Source organism: Eptesicus fuscus, chromosome 15, assembly GCF_027574615.1.
Source record: "Eptesicus fuscus isolate TK198812 chromosome 15, DD_ASM_mEF_20220401, whole genome shotgun sequence".
In the NCBI taxonomy this organism is placed as follows: domain Eukaryota; kingdom Metazoa; phylum Chordata; class Mammalia; order Chiroptera; family Vespertilionidae; genus Eptesicus; species Eptesicus fuscus.
In genome coordinates, this window is record NC_072487.1 from 1,033,948 (window position 1) to 1,050,836 (window position 16,889).

At 60.3% G+C, this 16,889-nt stretch overlaps 1 protein-coding gene across 1 annotated transcript in view; it reads left to right on the plus strand.

The window, feature by feature from the left end:
• FGD3 (FYVE, RhoGEF and PH domain containing 3) overlaps positions 1–15,882 on the plus strand; it is a 61,579-nt gene extending 45,697 nt beyond the window's left edge. Inside the window, exons 8-16 of the mRNA XM_054727421.1 lie at positions 1,861–2,007; positions 2,097–2,189; positions 3,222–3,301; positions 4,334–4,364; positions 5,369–5,476; positions 5,861–5,923; positions 11,970–12,092; positions 12,388–12,528; positions 15,736–15,882. Coding sequence (XP_054583396.1) covers positions 1,861–2,007; positions 2,097–2,189; positions 3,222–3,301; positions 4,334–4,364; positions 5,369–5,476; positions 5,861–5,923; positions 11,970–12,092; positions 12,388–12,528; positions 15,736–15,780 — 831 coding nt within the window. The 3' untranslated portion in view covers positions 15,781–15,882. The remainder of the gene's footprint in view (positions 1–1,860; positions 2,008–2,096; positions 2,190–3,221; positions 3,302–4,333; positions 4,365–5,368; positions 5,477–5,860; positions 5,924–11,969; positions 12,093–12,387; positions 12,529–15,735) is intronic.
• The last annotated feature ends 1,007 nt before the right edge of the window (positions 15,883–16,889 follow it).

Consider the following 16,889-nt stretch of genomic DNA (forward strand, 5'->3'; position numbering starts at 1 on the left):
GGTACACCCAGGTGCACACCCAGCCCCGGGTACACCCAGGTGCACACCCAGCCCCTGGTACACCCATGGGCACACCCAGCCCCCGGTACACCCAGGTGCACACCCAGCCCCCGGTACACCCAGGAGCACACCCAGCCCCCGGTACACCCAGGTGCACACCCAGCCCCCGGTACACCCAGGTGCACACCCAGCCCCCGGTACACCCAGGTGCACACCCAGCCCCCGGCACACCCAGGTGCACACCCAGCCCCCGGTACACCCAAGTGCACACCCAGCACCCCAGTCCATACAAAGCCCTTCATCTACCCTCCTGGTCCTCCTCGGTCTCAATGCTAATTTCCTTCTTGTCCCCCCACCCACATGTACCATCTGTTTCTGCACCAAAAGCACAAGGGCTGGCCAACCAGTCTGCTCCTGAAGTTTTCAGGCTGAGATGGCTCAGGCCCAAGGGCAGAGGCTGCTGCAGCGTGTGGGTCAGCACTGTGTGTGTGGGTCAGCACTGTGTGTGTGGGTCAGCACTGTGTGTGTGAGGGTCAGCACTGTGTGTGTGTGGGTCAGCACTGTGTGTGTGTGGGTCAGCACTGTGTGTGTGGGTCAGCACTGTGTGTGTGAGGGTCAGCACTGTGTGTGTGTGAGGGTCAGCACTGTGTGTGAGGGTCAGCACTGTGTGTGTGAGGGTCAGCACTGTGTGTGTGTGAGGGTCAGCACTGTGTGTGAGGGTCAGCACTGTGTGTGTGGGTCAGCACTGTGTGTGTGTGAGGGTCAGCACTGTGTGTGTGAGGGTCAGCACTGTGTGTGAGGGTCAGCACTGTGTGTGTGTGAGGGTCAGCACTGTGTGTGTGAGGGTCAGCACTGTGTGTGAGGGTCAGCACTGTGTGTGTGGGGGTCAGCACTGTGTGGGGGTCAGCACTGTGTGTGTGAGGGTCAGCACTGTGTGTGTGTGAGGGTCAGCACTGTGTGTGTGTGAGGGTCAGCACTGTGTGTGTGAGGGTCAGCACTGTGTGGGGGTCAGCACTGTGTGTGTGGGTCAGCACTGTGTGTGAGGGTCAGCACTGTGTGTGAGGGTCAGCACTGTGTGTGTGGGGGTCAGCACTGTGTGTGTGAGGGTCAGCACTGTGTGTGTGGGGGTCAGCACTGTGTGTGTGGGGGTCAGCACTGTGTGTGTGTGAGGGTCAGCACTGTGTGTGTGTGAGGGTCAGCACTGTGTGTGGGTCAGCACTGTGTGTGTGTGAGGGTCAGCACTGTGTGTGTGAGGGTCAGCACTGTGTGTGTGGGTCAGCACTGTGTGTGGGTCAGCACTGTGTGTGTGTGAGGGTCAGCACTGTGTGTGAGGGTCAGCACTGTGTGTGTGTGAGGGTCAGCACTGTGTGTGAGGGTCAGCACTGTGTGTGGGTCAGCACTGTGTGTGTGTGAGGGTCAGCACTGTGTGTGAGGGTCAGCACTGTGTGTGTGAGGGTCAGCACTGTGTGGGGGTCAGCACTGTGTGTGGGGGTCAGCACTGTGTGGGGGTCAGCACTGTGTGTGGGGGTCAGCACTGTGTGAGGGTCAGCACTGTGTGTGTGGGTCAGGGTTCCAAGGGTGCCGCTGCCTCCACTGCGCTTCCCGCTCACGCCTGGCTCAGGCCCGTGGGAGGGACAGGTCCGGCCCCAGGCCTCTTGGCTTAAAGCTGGGGCCACAGTTGCCCACTCCCACCGCACCCCTGGGGCCTGGTGGGTCAGCCCCGCGCAGCCAGTCCTGCGGCCAGAGGGAGATGAGCGCAGACGGGTGGCGGTCTGGGCTCTGGCTGGGCTGGTGGGGCGGGAAGAAGGCCTGAGGCCCCGCAGCCTGGCCGGCCGCACAGCCCCGGGCCTCTGTCCGCAGGAGAAAATGCACAAGCTCCTGGAAGTGTACGAGCAGCTGGGCGGGGAGGAGGCCGTGGTCAACCCGGCCAACGAGCTCATCAAGGAGGGCCCCATCCAGAAGCTGTCGGCCAAGACGGGCGCCGCCCAGGACCGCCACCTCTTCCTGGTGAGCCCTGCCCGCCTCGGCAGCCCGCCCCGCCCGGCCTCCTCCGCGGGCGCTGGCGGCAGCCTGCCCTCACCCCTTCCCTGTGGAAGTTCAACAGCACCGTCCTCTACTGCGTGCCCCGACCGCGGCTCCTGGGCCAGAAGTTCAGTGTCCGGGAGAAGATGGACATTTCCGACCTCCAGGTGGGTGAGCCCCCCCCCCCCCCCCCCCCCCGCAGGGAGGCAGGAGCCGGCCTCGGACACGCGCTGGCCCCGCCGTGCAGCCAGCACCGGCCGCCTCTGTGAGCCTCTGCGCCGTCAGCGACCCAGGCGAACGGGGCTGCCGCGAGGCTGCCTGGCCGGCGTCCGGGGCCGCTGGGCAGGCTCCCGTCCCTCTGCTTGGCCCCCTGCCAGGTAGGTACGTGGGCTCCCGCTCCCAGGTGAAGGGTGGCCCAGGACCTTGGCTGGCCCCTGGCCCCTGTGCGGTCAGTGCTCGGGGCCCCTGACAGGTCTGCAGGCGAGTCGAGGTGGGTGCCTGACCGTCCATGCTCCGTCTGCTGCCCGCTCGGGCGTGCCACTCCGGGCCTGCGCCTGAGCTGGGCGGCAGTGCCAGGCTGCGGACCGAGAGGAGCGCAAACGTAATGACCGAGCAAAGCATTTGGTCCGTTCTGGAAGGTGAAGTTTGCCCTAGTGATACAAAAAATTCTTACTTTGGAATTCTCTGAATCCAGGTTTAAGAAGTACCATTGAAAGTAACGACTAACTAACAACCATAGTTAGAAGAAACTAGTTTTCTGGTGTTTCCCTGTAAAAAAAGAAGAATCAGTGTGTGATCCCCTGGGTGTGTTAGAGCAGCGGTCCTCCGCCTGGGGCTGCCCTGTGGGCCACTGAGCCGCCCGGCCCTGCCCCTGCGGGCGCCGGTCTGCGGTCACGCCGAGGGCCGCCCGCCGCGGCATGGGCACTCCCGCTGTCCGTCCGTCCGTCCGTCAGGTGTCCTGCTGTGGCTTCCTTGGTGGGGACGGGCTCAGCCGGTCCCGGCACGGGGCAGGCAGGCTGGTGGGGGAGAGGTCCTGGCTCGCCCTCCGCAGACCCGCCAGCGGCCCTCCTGGGCCCTGAGCCGGCTCTCCCCAGGGCACGGGAGCCCGCGCCCCTCAGAAGGCCTCCGTGGGGGAGGGCAGGACGGCAGTGCAGGCCGCTCGGGGACTGTTCCCTCTGTCCTTGGCCGCGTGCCCGTAGGTGCAGGACGCCAGCCAGCCGCCGGCCGCCCCCACGTTCATCCTCGCGGGAAGGAGCCGGGCCCTGGAGCTGCGCGCCCGGTAGGCTCAGCTGCGCAGCCTTCGCTGCCGTGAGAACTGTCTTTGGCCGGGAGTTTCAGCCCGCGACTCCTTTCTAAACCGGACGACCTTGCTGTGTGCTTTTATGGATTCATTTATTTGTGGTTTAAACTGTAACTGGCTGAGGGGAGTCCATGAAGGCTAAGCCCCCCCCACCCCCTCCGCAGGGGGCACCCCTCCCGCCCCTCACACGCCTGCAGGGTCTCTGTGCTCACACACGTGTATCTACCTTTAAAGTCACAGATGGCTGTTTACTGTGTAGCCTGTTCTGCACCTTGCCTTTTTCACTTCATATCTCAGAAATCATCTTAAGCAGAGCTCCTTTCCTAAAGCAATGTAATTCTTCACGAGGGCCACGGACTGGCTCTCCGGCGGCCCCAGGCCGCGGGTCTGGCCGCAGCACCCGCCCCAGGTTGGAGCAGGTGCGCTGGGTCTGCCCGGTGGGCTCCTGGCGCAGAGCTGCGGGCCACAGGGCAGCACGTCTGCTTTAAGGGCCGGTAGCCGTTGTCACACCACCGTGGGGGGCCGTGCCAGGCCTGTGCTCGGATTGGTGACAGCGTGTGGGAGACCCTCCCTCCCACCGGGGCCTTGGTGATAGCCCATTGTTGCCAGGAGGCATTGCCTTCCCGCCCCTGCAGAGGCCTCTGCATACCACACCTGCCCACACCAAGCCACACCTGACCCCATCTGACCCCTGTGACTTCACCTGACCCCTCTGGCCACACCTGACCCCATCTGACCCCTGTGACTACACCTGACCCCTCTGGCCACACCTGACCCCATCTGACCCCTGTGACTACACCTGACCCCTCTGGCCACACCTGACCCCATCTGACCCCTGTGACTACACCTGACCCCTCTGGCCAGTCCCGGAGCCCTGCGGGCCGTCCTCTGGGTCTGAAACTGCCCTTGGATCCAGTGCGTGGCTCGGGCATGGCGGTCCGGCGGGGAGGAGTCGGGCGGTTACTCAGGATCTGAGGTTGACGTCATAAAACCTGTTTCTGTTTCTCCGAGGACGGAAGAGGAGAAGAAAGAATGGATTCAGGTGAAGCTCCTAAAGCTTTAGAGTAACCAAATCGCCTAATTCTTGAGCAGGGTGGCCATTCCGTTGGAACAAAGGTTTGAGTAGCCCCAGGCAGTGCCCTACCTGTCTGTCTGCCTGGAAGTGGTGAGTGGCCAAGTTCATAAGCACCTTAGACACCAGGAACCTTTCAATTGGCTTGTTTGCCCCTCCCCCCCGCCCTCCCCCCGGTAAATAAAGAAACATAAAGAGCTGGCCAGTGTGGCTCAGTGGTTGAGCATTGACCTAGGAACCAGGAAGTCACGGTTCGATTCCCGGTCAGGGCACATCCCGGGTTGCTGGCTCCATCCCCAGTGCGGGGCGTGCAGGAGGCAGCTGACCAATGATTCTCTCTCATCATGGATGTTTCTATCTCTCTCTCCCTCCCCCTTCCTCTCTGAAATCAATAAAAACACACATATACAGGGCCTGGAGGTGGGCAGACAGGGAGGTGCCCTCCCCTGGGGGTGGGCCTCTGCTGTCCGCTGGCTCGGGGGGGCCACACTGCCCCCTCCACAGCCCGGCAGGCAGAGCAGGACGAGGGGTGGGGCTCACAGGGTGGAGCCTGTGTTTCCAGGGCCGACGGGGGGGGGGGGGGGGGGGAGGTGAGCAGCACCCGGACAGCACAGGGAGCCTGGAGTGGCCAGGCCGGGCCACACGCTAATTGTTGGAGACCGGCTTCCAAAGTGCTTAGAACAGGGATCTGGGTGGGAGAGAAAACGGGAATCAGAGACCAAGTGGGAATGTGATGCAGGGAAGGGAGACAGGCCTCAGACGCACAGAGAACCCGTGGCCTGGAGCACCCCCGGGGAGCCCGCTCTGCACGGCGGCACTGGAGTGGGGAAGGGAGCGGGGGAAGGCCTGGCTGCTGTCGGTCACGTCCCAGGGCCTCACTTCCTCCCGTCAGGGGGCACTTCGGTGTGCAGGGTCAGGGGATGTGGGCGGCAGGGCCCCGTGAGCACCGCTGAGGCCTGTGCTGCCTGCTCCAGGTCATCGAGGCCACCATCTCGAAGCACAAACAGAACAGCCAGACCTTCAAGGCCTTCAGCACCGCCTTCAGCCAGGACGGGGACCCCTCCCGGACTCCAGAGCCCCCTGTGAGTGCCCGAGCCGGGGCTGTGTGGGAGGTGCCTGGGTGGGCATGTGGCTGCTGGATGCCCGGCCCGGCCTGGCAGCAGCCCGAGACCCAGATGCCGGGTGGCACTCTTTTCTGCGGCCAAACTTCGGCCTGCAGGCCGCCTCAGTCTTCTTAATATCTGCTCAAATCGGCCTGCTTTGCCTGCTTTCGGGATTGTTTTGAAAGAACACGGGCAGGGGCAGAGCTCTCTACAGGGACACCTGAGGGAGGAGTGAGCTGGGAGCAGGGCCGCTCACTGCGGGCTGCGATGGTCAGGGGCAGGTCTGGGCCCATCCCAACGCTGCCTGGACTTGGGCGTGTGGCCGGAGCCTCCACTCACGCCAACGGTCTCCATCCCTTTCAGGCGACGAGCGCCAGCTCCGAGGAGCCTGCGGTGGCCGCCGACGGCAGAGGGGGTGCCGCAGGGGTGAGTGACCACAGCAGAGGCAGGAGGTGGACACTGGGTCAAACGAGAGTGGCCTGGAGGGTGCGTTCAGACCACAGTGACCTGTGTGTGAGCAGGTCCCACAGTGACGACCCTGGCCTGTTGGTGGAGGGTGGGGGCCACTGGGACCTGCACATGCGCCCTCGGCGCGTGGAGGGCCCAGCTGAGCTCCGGAGACCTGAGCTGGCCGCCTGTGTGCTGTGTGTGGAGTGAGTGTGAATCGAGGCAGGCCGGGCCCTGAAGGGCTCCGCCGTCCAGAGAGGAAAGGCCATCCGTGGACTGGGAGTTCTGGCAGGCAGGGGCCCTGTCAGGAGGGCCTGAGGGGTGCTATCAGGGAAGGCTTCTTGGAGGTGGCATCTGACCAGTCTGTTGGGCCCAGGAGGATGGGTCCAGGGAGGCACGTGCCCAAGACCCCTATCCCGAGCCTGCTCACCTTCCTTAGCCCGGGCAGTGCAGGCGGGAGGCACTGCCACGCTCCTTCCTGGAACAGCTAGAGCATCAGAGGAGCAGCTCACACACCCAAGCATCAGGCATGTAGCTGCCGAGCCAACAACAGAGGGGCCTCGCACCTCGGGGGCAGCCCTCCCCTACTCGCTCCTCTGTCCTTTGCCAGGGCACACGTCCCCGCAGCCTCCCTGACACCCTGCACAGAGCGCTGGGGCCCTGGCCCGGCCCTCCCCACCTGCCCTCAAGGGCCATGGGGCCCACTCTCTGCGGGTGCAGACTTCCCGGGGCGTCCACAGGCGGCGGCACAGGGGCTGAGTCTTGGACGCGGAGCAGTGCAGCCCATGGGCTGCGTGTCAGGGGACCCGACCCCGAGGCAGGGAGAGCGGAGCAAGAGGTGGGCGGGGTGTGTGGGCCCCCCAGAGAACGTTCTAGGTGGAAGGGACCCCTCCCATGGGTCGCCCCCCTCCTTGGATGGGTGAGAAGGTGGGATCGCCCCTGCCAGGCTTTGCCCAGTAGAGCTGTGGGCGACAGCGGCTGGGCCCGGCGGTCCACAGGCTCCGCCTCCTCCTTCTGGGGCTCCGCCTCCCAGGGGCCCAGGGCCCAGCTCGGCCTCCCGGTTCCGGCCCTTTACCCACCAGGTTGGGGCTGGGCCCAGTGCGAACCAACCAGCGGCAGCAGACGGCCTGCGGGCCCGCGTGCAGCTCTGTGCCTCGCGGCACGACTCAGGGACGTTGTAGGAGGCACTCGCAAGTGGGTCTTAATTCTGACACCCCAAAAAGAATGACCTTTGCTACAAGATGCCAGGCATAAACTTTCCTTAGCATATTTGGAGAGGAAGAGTAAGCTCATTTGTGGGGTGCTGGTCTGATCCTGGGGTTCTCAGGCCCAGTTCCTGCCAGCTCCTCTCCCAGGAGAAGGTAAGCCCCGCAGGGCAGGCAGCCTGAGCCCAGAGCCTTCTCACACTGCGCTCCGGGCAGGAGCATAGAAACGGCCCTTCCTGGGCCAGACCCTCCGTGGGACGTGGGACCTGCTGCTGAGTGAGCCCCTCCCCTCCATCCCAAACAGCCTGGCTGCCTCCACCCCACCGGGGGGCTGTCTGCGGGCGGAGGGTGGGCGCCTGGAGGACCGAGGATCCTGAGTGACCCCGTCCTCGGTGCTGGCTGCCCAGGCTGCCCGCGGGGACCTGGTGCTTCTGGATGTTCCTCCCGCTCCCCCTGCGTGACTGAGTCTGCTGGAGAGGGAGGCTGAGTGACCTCCTCCGACCCACAACCCACACTGCCAGGCGGCCTGGGGGGAGGGGAGGGGGGGGGAGAGGTGGGGGCTGGGACCCAGGAGCTGGTGCTGCTGCACTTCCCTGAGTGACACCCAAACAGAAAATATGAGCGGCTCCTTGGCCAGCTGCTCAGATAGCCTTGTCCAAGCAGTGTGACTGGCCAGGAAGGCCCGTGCGGAGACGCCGGGGGCTCCCTGCCCACAGCCACGTGGTCGCCAGCCGGCCACCAGTGCTGCCAGACCTCGTGTGGGGAGCTGCCTTCAGGAAGCGCCTCCAGGTCTGCAGCGGTGGGCACGGTGCCCGCAGCACGCAGCGCCTGGCTAGCTCCGCTGCTGCCTTTGGTCCGTGGCAAAGGACAGCAGGGCCCTCCCAGCCCTGCCCCGCCACTCGGCGCCTGTGCCTCCAGCCGGGACGGGTCTCTGCTGGCCGTCAGGGCCACGCTGCCGGCTGCACACCAGCCCCACCACTGCTTCTCCTCCCCCGGTGGGCTGGCCCGACACCCCGTCCAGCCCCTTGGGGACACCCTGCTGGCCCGCTGGCCTCTCCACTCTCAGCAGTCGTGGTGCTGCCCACCAGGCCGAGCGCTGTGATTCTGCCTTTGGACCCAGGCGTATGTCTGGACTCACGGGCAAGAGGGCGGGTCTGGCCACCTGCTGCCAACCTCGCCCACCTCCCGGGCCTTCGTGCTCTCACCTGGAAAACAGGGACAGTAGAGTCATTCTAAAGCTCTAGCCACTGCACATCCCCTGGGCGGCTCCGCTCCCCTTCCTTTCCCTGGGGCCCACCTCCCTCCCCCTCCTCACCTCAGGCCCCAGCAGCCCTGAGAGGCAGTCTCCTGGGGAGGAGCCCTGATGGGGGAGGGCTCAGTGTGGCCTCAGGGAGGACACCTGGCTGTGGGAAGCTTAGTTCTTGTTTTTTTTTTGTTGTTTTATTTTTTAAAATCTTTATTGTTGAGAGTATTACAGGTGTCCCTCTTTTTTCTCCTATTGCCCCCCTCTACCTGGTTCCCACCCCAGGCCTTCACCACCCTATTGTCTGTGTCTGTAGGTAATGCATATATGCATATAAAATCTTTGTTTAATCTCTTCCTGCCCCACCCCACCCTCTTCCCTTTGAGAATCATCAGTCTGTTCTATTTCCATGCCTCTGATTCTATCTTATTCACCAGTTTATTCTGTTCATTAGATTTCTTATTTTATTTTTAGATTAAATTATTGATAGATAAGTATCCATATTGCCTTTTTATTGTTCATATTTTTTATCTTTTTCTTCTCCTTTTTCCTTTCCTTAAAGAATACCCATCCACATTTCATGTAATAGTGGTTGGTGGTGATGAATTGCTTTAGCTTTTTCTTGTCTGTGAAGCTCTTTATCTGACCTTCAGTTCTAAATGATAGCTTTGCTGGGTAGAATAATCTTGATTGTAGGTTCTTGCTATTCATCACTTTGAATATTTCTTGCCACTCCCATCTGGCCTGCAAAGTTTCTGCTGAGAAATCAGCTGACAGTCGTATGGGCACTCCCTTGTAGGTCACTAACTGCTTTTCTCTTGCTGCTTTTAAGATTCTCTCTTTGTCTTTAGCCCTTGGCATTTTAATTATGATGTGTCTCAGTGTGGGCCTCTTTTGGGTTCCTCTTGTTTGGGACTCTCTGTGCTTTCACCAGGTAGGGGACATTTTCTGTCATTATTTCTTCAAATGGGTTTTCAATATCTTGCTCTCTCTCTTCTCCTTCTGGCACTCCCATAATTCGAATGTTGGTACGCTTGAAGTTGTCCCAGAAGCTCCTTACATTTTCTTCATATTTTTGAATTCTATTTTTTTTTTTTTTTGCTCTTCTGATTGGATGTTTTTTGCTTCCTCATATTTCAACTTGTTGATTTCATTCTCAGAATCCTCTACTCTACTGTTGAATCCCTGTATATTATTCTTTATTTCAGTCAGTGTATGCTTAATTTCTGACTGGTCCTTTTCCTTTATCCTTTTTTTTTTTTTTTTTTTTTTTTGCATTCTCACTAAGATCCTTGAAAGTCCCTTGAAACTCTCATTAAGATCCTTGAAACCTTATAACTGTGGTTTTTGAACTCTATATCTAGTAGTTTGGTTTCTTCCATTTCTTTTATTTGTGACATGTTTCTTTGTCTCTGCATTTTGGCTGCTTCCCTGTGTTTGTTTCTATGTATTGGGTAGAGCTGCTATGTCTCCTGGAATTGGTAGAGTGGCCTTGTGTACTAGGTGTCCTATAGGGCCCAGTGGCTCAGCCTCCCCCATCACCTGAGCTGGACACTCTAGGTGCTCCCCTGTGTGGGATGTGTGCACAGTCTTGTTGTAGTTGAGCCTTGATTGTTGTTGGTGTCACTGGTAGGAATTGACCTCCAGGCCCATTGGCTGTGAGGACCAGCTGTGACTACAGTGGGAGAGCTGCTTGGCAGGGAACACCCCTATGGAGCAAGACTTGCTTCAGTGGGTCTTTGGTGCTCACTGAGTCTGGCCCTTGAGTGTGTCGCTTATGGATGTGAGGAGTTGTAATCTGGTGTGGTCTGAAACTGACCGCTGGGTGCACTGGCTCTTGAGTCTCCAGGGAGGTGCAAAGTCAGCCACTGCCTGGGGCCACCTGGCAGGAGCTACAGAGAGATCTGCAGATGGCTGCTACATGCTATTTGTATTGGGCTTGGAGGTGCCCAGGTGAGGCCTGGCTGTGAACCAAAGCAGGCTGGTGCTAATGCCAGGTCTTGTACCTTTTATTGATAGGTTTGGGGCATGCTGTCACCAGCTGCAGCTTGTTTGAGAGATTTTAGCAAAGTCTGAAGCATGAGCAAGGACAGACCATTAATATGCAAAAGCCACTGCAAACAGCTTGGATGGGGCTGCAAATTGGATGGGGCAGGGTCTCAGAATCACCAGGGCAGAGCAAACAGTGTGCTCCAGGCTGATGGAGACTCAGATATGTCTGCCAGTCAGCTCTGACACAGGAGGTCCCAGCACAGGAACAATGACCCCTGTGAGCACCCTTTCTGGGAGAAAGCCACCCCCAAGTTCCTGCCCTGATGTCACCTCATATGTATCTGGGTCCCCCCAAGCTTTGCCCTGGTGCTGGAACTCCTCACATCCATATCTTGTCAGTTCAGTTCATGCGCTATCCCTTTAAGCGGAACACCTGGGTCTCCAGCAGCCTCTGTGTCACTGAGCCTCAATCCCCATTGGTTTTTACAGTCATAGGTTATGGGGGCTTCTCTTCTCAGCTCTGGAGTCCTGGGCTGGGGTCTGGAACCCCTTGCTCCTCATGGAGGGGAGGAGAAGCTCTGCAGACATGATCTCCCTCTCAATTAAAAAAGTGGCACACATGGGTGCCAGACCAGCTTGTTCCACGCCTCCACCCCTCCTACCAGCCTCAATGTGCTTTTTCTTTACTTCTCTAGTTGTAGGGCTTCCATTCAGCCAGCTCTCAGGCAGTTCTGGAGGATGGGTTTCTGTATTTTAGTTGTAATTTTGATGTGGCTGTGGGAGGGGGTGAGTACCAGTGTTTACCTATGCCGCCATCTTGGTTGTTCTGAGAAGCATTGCTTTTGCTTACAGTGTTTGTGACGCCCATTCTCCCCTTAGCAGGGCCTCTGTGGGATAAAGTGAGAGGGGCCCAGGGCTGTCTGACACCCAGTGTCCATGGGGCAGGGAGTCATGACATGGAGGGGAGCTGAGCCTAGGGGGAGCCAGCCTGCCCCTGGGCGCCTTGTGCCAGGCTGTGGGGCCCACAGGGGCTGGGGGGATGGTGAGTGGGGACCACACAGCTGGGAAGTAGTCAAAATTTGCACCCAGGTCTCAGTATTAGTCAGCTCGAGCTTCTGTAATAAATTACCACAGACCTGTGACCTAGACACGCATTCATTCTCTCGGATCTGGAGGCTGGACATCGGCTTGTCGGCCCCAGGGGTAGCACCGCCACGCGTGTGCCACGCGTGAGGAGTGTGTGCCACGCTCCAGGGCCCAGTAAAGGATAGAGCGGGAGCGTGAGGGCCACATAGCCGATGCTCAAGACAGACACCCAGTCCTTGACTCGGACCTCTGTGCAGACAGCCTCCGTCTCTCTCAGCATGACCTCCGGTGGCTGAGTCCCTGGCCAGCATCCCAGCATGGAGTCCGGATCCCTGAGAGCCTCACTGTGTGACAGGAGAGAGGCGGGGCAGCCATGGCCACAGGCTCCTGCTTCCTTCCCTTGTCTAATCGGGGTTTCCCCTGCCAGTGCTGCCCATGCATCCTACAGCCGCCCCCACGGGTGCTGGGGGCTGACTGCGCCGCCCTGTGTCTCCCACAGCTCGAGCTCACGAGAGGGTCCTCCAAGACCAGGCGGGACAAGGAGAAGCAGAGCTGCAGGGGCTGCGGCGAGACCTTCAACTCCATCACCAAGAGAAGGCACCACTGCAAGCTGTGTGGGGCGGTGAGCTGGGCAGTGGGGCTAGGCAGCCATTCTCACGCCTCCTCCCAGCCCTCCTCTGTGACACCTCCTCCCAGCCCTCCTCTGTGACACCTCCTCCCAGCCCTCCTCCCAGCCCTCCTCCATGATGCAGACGCCGGGGCCCCCAGCCTTGATCTCTGCCCTCCCCAGACCCCTGGCCCCCAGGGCCCGCAGAGGACCTCCCTCACCCACTGTGTCTCTCCCGGCTGTGGCTCTTCGGCCTCTCCCAGGGCAGGCTCTGTCCACGGGAGGGAGGTCACGGTCCTCTGTCTGGCAGGTCATCTGTGGGAAGTGCTCCGAGTTCAAGACAGAGAGTGGCCGGCAGAGCCGCGTCTGTGGAGAGTGTTTCCTGACACAGCCCGTGGCCCCCGTGAGCTCCAGCCCTGGGGCGCCTGCCGAGCCCCAACAGAGCGTGGAGGTGGGTGTCCCTGCGCCTGCACATGAGCTGCCACCCGGCAGCCTGGGCAGCCAGCTTCCCCGGGACCAGGAGGACGGCTCCGTGCAGGTGGCTGAGCAGCGGCCCTGGAAGGTCGGCATCCTGCCTGTGCGCCAGGTTCCCGGGTCCTGGCACCCATGGTCAGGAGCCGTGAGCCGGCGGCTGTGACAGACCCTCCGGGCAGAGGCCTCGGCGGCAAGTCCCAGCCCCAGGGGTGGGCGGCGGGTCTCCCTCGGCCTCCCACGGCTTGCAGACGCCGCCTTCTCTGTCGTCATCTCCGTGTAAGAACACCTGTCACATTGGCGAGGGGCAATTACCTCCCTAAAGGCCCATTTCTAAGTGTAGTCGCACAGAGGGGTCAGGGTGCAACACCTGGATTTGGGGGCACACAATCAGCAGAAGCAGATGGGAGCCAGTGGCACCTTCATTCACAACCACCGTGATTGGGGACCTGGAGGAGAGATCTGCTGTGGCCCCCAAAGCCGTTGAGGGCCCCCCCTCCTCCCCGCGCCCTCCTGAGGGTGCCACGCCCCTGCGGCTTCCCTTCAAGGACCGGCCTGAGTGTATGGAGTGCAGGGGAGATGGGAGAGAAATGGGGCTTCCTCCAAAGTGCGCCTTCCCGTTCTCTGCACACAACGGCCTATGGCTCTAAAGCCAGGTTCCTGGGAGCCTCCTAGGAAGCTACTTGTGATATTGGGGTCCCTCCCTAGACACTGCAGCGTGGTCTAGCTGCCCGCTGTGGCAGGGCCCTGAGTGTCTATCACAGATGTCAAATGACGTATCTCAGAACCAAGTGTAGAAGGCGGGAGCGCAGCCCTGCGCTCTCAACACCAGTGCGTGGAAGGCCCAGGTCTGCGCAGGGCCAGCCCGCCAGGGGGGTCTGAGGGGCTTCCAAATGGCACTGAGCTTGTGTCATGGCTGCTCTAAGCATCCCGAGCGAGGAGGAGGTGTGGGATGTGTGGTGGATGGTGCATGTGTGTGTGTGTGTGTGCGAGTGTGTGTGTATGAGCACATATATGAGTGTGTGAATGTGTGTGTTTATGTGAGCAAATGTGTATGAGTGTTCATGTGAGTGTATATATGAGTGTGAATGAGTATAAGCATGTCTGAGTGTGTATGTATGTGCACATGTGTAAGTGTGTGCATGTGCATATCTGTGGGTATGTATGTAAGTGTGTAAGTGTGTATGTGTATACGTGCACGTGTATATGTGAGTGTGTGTGTGAGCATGTGTTTGTAAGTGTATGCAGGTACATGTGTATATGTGTGTGACTATGCATGTGGATGTGTATATGTCAGTGTGTGTATGTGCCTGTGTGTATGTGTGTATATGTTAATGTGAGGGGAGGTATGTATGTGTGTGTTAATGTGTATGTGCATGCATGTATGTGTAGAAGTGTGTATAGATGAGTTTGTATGTGCATATTATGTGTGCGTGTATGAGCATGTGTGCATGTATGTGGGGGTGCACTTGAGTGTGAGTGTGTGTGTGTGGTCAACCAATGGTCATTGTAACCAATTCAATGCCAACAGGAGTCCCCAATTTGGGGTTCAGTAAAGAAGGAAACTATTGGGTGCAAACAGCTCAATGTGACACCGCAGGCTGTAACACAGTGTGAGCGTGAAAACAGCACTGGCTGCAGAAGAGCTCAGCTGTGGTTCGCCCCGCTGTGGGCTCGGCTCAGGGCTCTGTCTTGGTGGGAAGGCAAAGGGCACTCCCAGAACCCCAGGGGAGCTGCTTACCTAGACAGACTGCCCACCGACCGGTCCCTGATTGGTCTGTCCCCAGGCAAATGAGAACGCCAAATCCTTGCAGTTTGATTGGTCCAAAAGCCACTGTCCTGATTGGTCAGAATAGAGCCACTCTGGTGGGTCAGAGCTGCGCAGCTCTGATTGGATGGGGAAAGCCTCAATCCTATTGGTTGGAATAGGATTCTCTGACCTCCTTTATAAGGGCCCCTCAGGGGCAGAAACACAGCGCAGGCTGGGGCGGGGTTCAGTGCAGCTCCTCCCTGTGCAGAAATGGCTGCTAGGCTCTGTTTTGTTTTGTTTTCTAATTTGAGCCCAGTTAGCCACCAGGAGCCCTTCTTAGGTGTCTTCTTTCTCAGGTCCACAGTGAGTGTGTGTGTGTGTGTGTGTGTGTGTGTGTGTGAGAGAGAGAGTGTGTGTGTGAGTGTGTGTGCTTGTATGAGTGTGTGGTGTGTGTGTGTCAGTGTGTGCGCGTGTGTGTGAAAGTGTGTGCGTGTGTGTGTGAGAGTGAGTGTGTGTGAGTGTGTGCTTGTATGAGTGTGTTTTTGGTGTGTGTCAGTGTGTGTGTGCGTGTGAGTGAGTGTGAGTTTGTGTGAGTGAGTGTGAGTTTGTGTGTGCGTGTGTGTAAAAGTGTGTGCGTGTGTGTGTGAGTGTGTGTGTGTGCTTGTATGAGTGTGTTTGTGGTGTGTGTGTCAGTGTGTGTGTGTGAGTTTGTGTGTGTGAATGTGTGAGTTTGTGTGTGTGTGAGTGTGTGTGGGCTTGTATGAGTGTGTTTGTGGTGTGTGTGTGTGTGTCAGTATGTGTGTGTGAGTGAGTGTGTGAGTGTGTGTGTGTGAGATGAGAGAACAGCTGACTGACTCACTCCCAGCCCTTCCTTGCTGAGCCACACTCTGGCTCTTCTGTTTCACTTTTTTCCTGTGTTATATCTGTCCTGACCCCACGGTGGATTCATTCCCGAGGGGTACTGCTCCATCCAAATGACCTTTAGGTGACCCTAGGAAGTGTCAGCGGCCCAGCCCTTGTCTTGGTCCCCCACCCCTCCCCTCAGGCCGGAGGCAGCCCGGCCTCCCCCATGAGAATGGCGTCTGCAGGGAGGCAGCAGCACTAGGCCCAGCCTCTGTGGGCCCCGCCCGCCTGCCCACGTGGCCCTCTGTGGGTGCCAGATGGTGGCGTGGCCTGGAGTGAGGCACCGGCTGCTACTTCCACATCGACCTTCTCAGACGTGCTGTGCCAGGACTCTGCCGCCTGGCAGCCCGAGCCTCAGGCCGCACCCAAGGAGCCCGGCCATGCCGCCTGGGACCAGCCCCTTCGGCCCAGAGTCACTCCTCTGCTCCCTGCTGTGGGTGATGGCAGGTGGTGCTGCCGGGACGGGTGCTGACTCTCCCTTCCTCTCCTCTCCCTCCCCTCCCCTCCCCTCCCCTCCCCTCTCCTCTGCTGCAGGACAGTGGGCCACCACCCGCCCGGCCCCCTCTGGCTGCACAGTGAGTGCCGGACCTGCGGAGACGCTGCCGCCCGCCACCTGGACTGTGCGGCAGGCCCGGCAGGCCTGTGCCTGAGCATCCCAGCCACTGAGCTGCAGCCGAGGTGGCTGAGAGCCCTAAGCGTGGTCGCCATGGGGACCTGGCCCGGCCAGCCCAGGGCCCGAAGCCCAGGCCTGTGGACCAGGAGCTGAGTCTTGGCCGTGGCCCCTGCTCTGTAGCCGCCACAGCAGGGTCTGTGCTCGCCTGAAGATGGCCCCGGAGATGAAGTGTGCCCACTGCTGAGGGGCTGGCAGGCACAGGAGGGTGGCCACCTGTCCAGAGTCACCCGGCACATCTCGGGAAAGAGCCTGGCCTCCGCCCTCAGGCCAGCGGCGAGGCCCAGAGAGGGACACGGGGCAACTGTGTGCAAGGGCTCTCGCAGGAGGACGGTCCGGACCGGGCTGGCGACACCTGGTGGACGTGCATTGTGCATCCCTCCGGCCACTGCCCGCTGTCTGCGCCGTCTGCACATGGGAGCTGAGCTGCCCCGGTCCCGGCTCCACCGCCTCCTCTGCGCACCCCGGCTCCCAGGTGCCCTCGCCCACCGCCCCAAGTGGAGACGCTCGCGGGGCAGGGCGGTGGGCCGGGCCGGGCCGCCAGGAGGGGTGTGCTCCTGAGCGCCTCACTGAGAAACGACGGGCCCCCGTGCCACACGGGCGCCTGGGCGTGGTCCCTGGAGGGCTGGGCAGAGCTTGTCTGCGGGAATAAATGCTGGCGGCCAGCAGGTGGGCAGTCTTGGTTTAGAGTCCCCGAGGTGGGCCTCTGGTGGTTGGGTGGGCGACGAGGGTGACAGAAGGGCGCAGTGACCCAGGCCTGTGGGCCATAAGCTCTCTGGCCCTGCCCAGGAGGTGAGGCGGACAGGTCCATGTCCCGTGGGGGCAGGAGCGCGGATGCGGGGTTCACAAAGAAGTAGGGAGGTCACGGTTGGGAGCTCCAGGGGCCTTAGGAGAGAGAGGAAGGAGTTAGGGGCCAGTGACCAGAGGGACCCCCGTCTCTAATGTCCTTGTGACACCGGGGGCATGCCACCACTGCCAGCCTGGGCACATCTCCGGTGCCGACCTGCGGTTCTGAGAG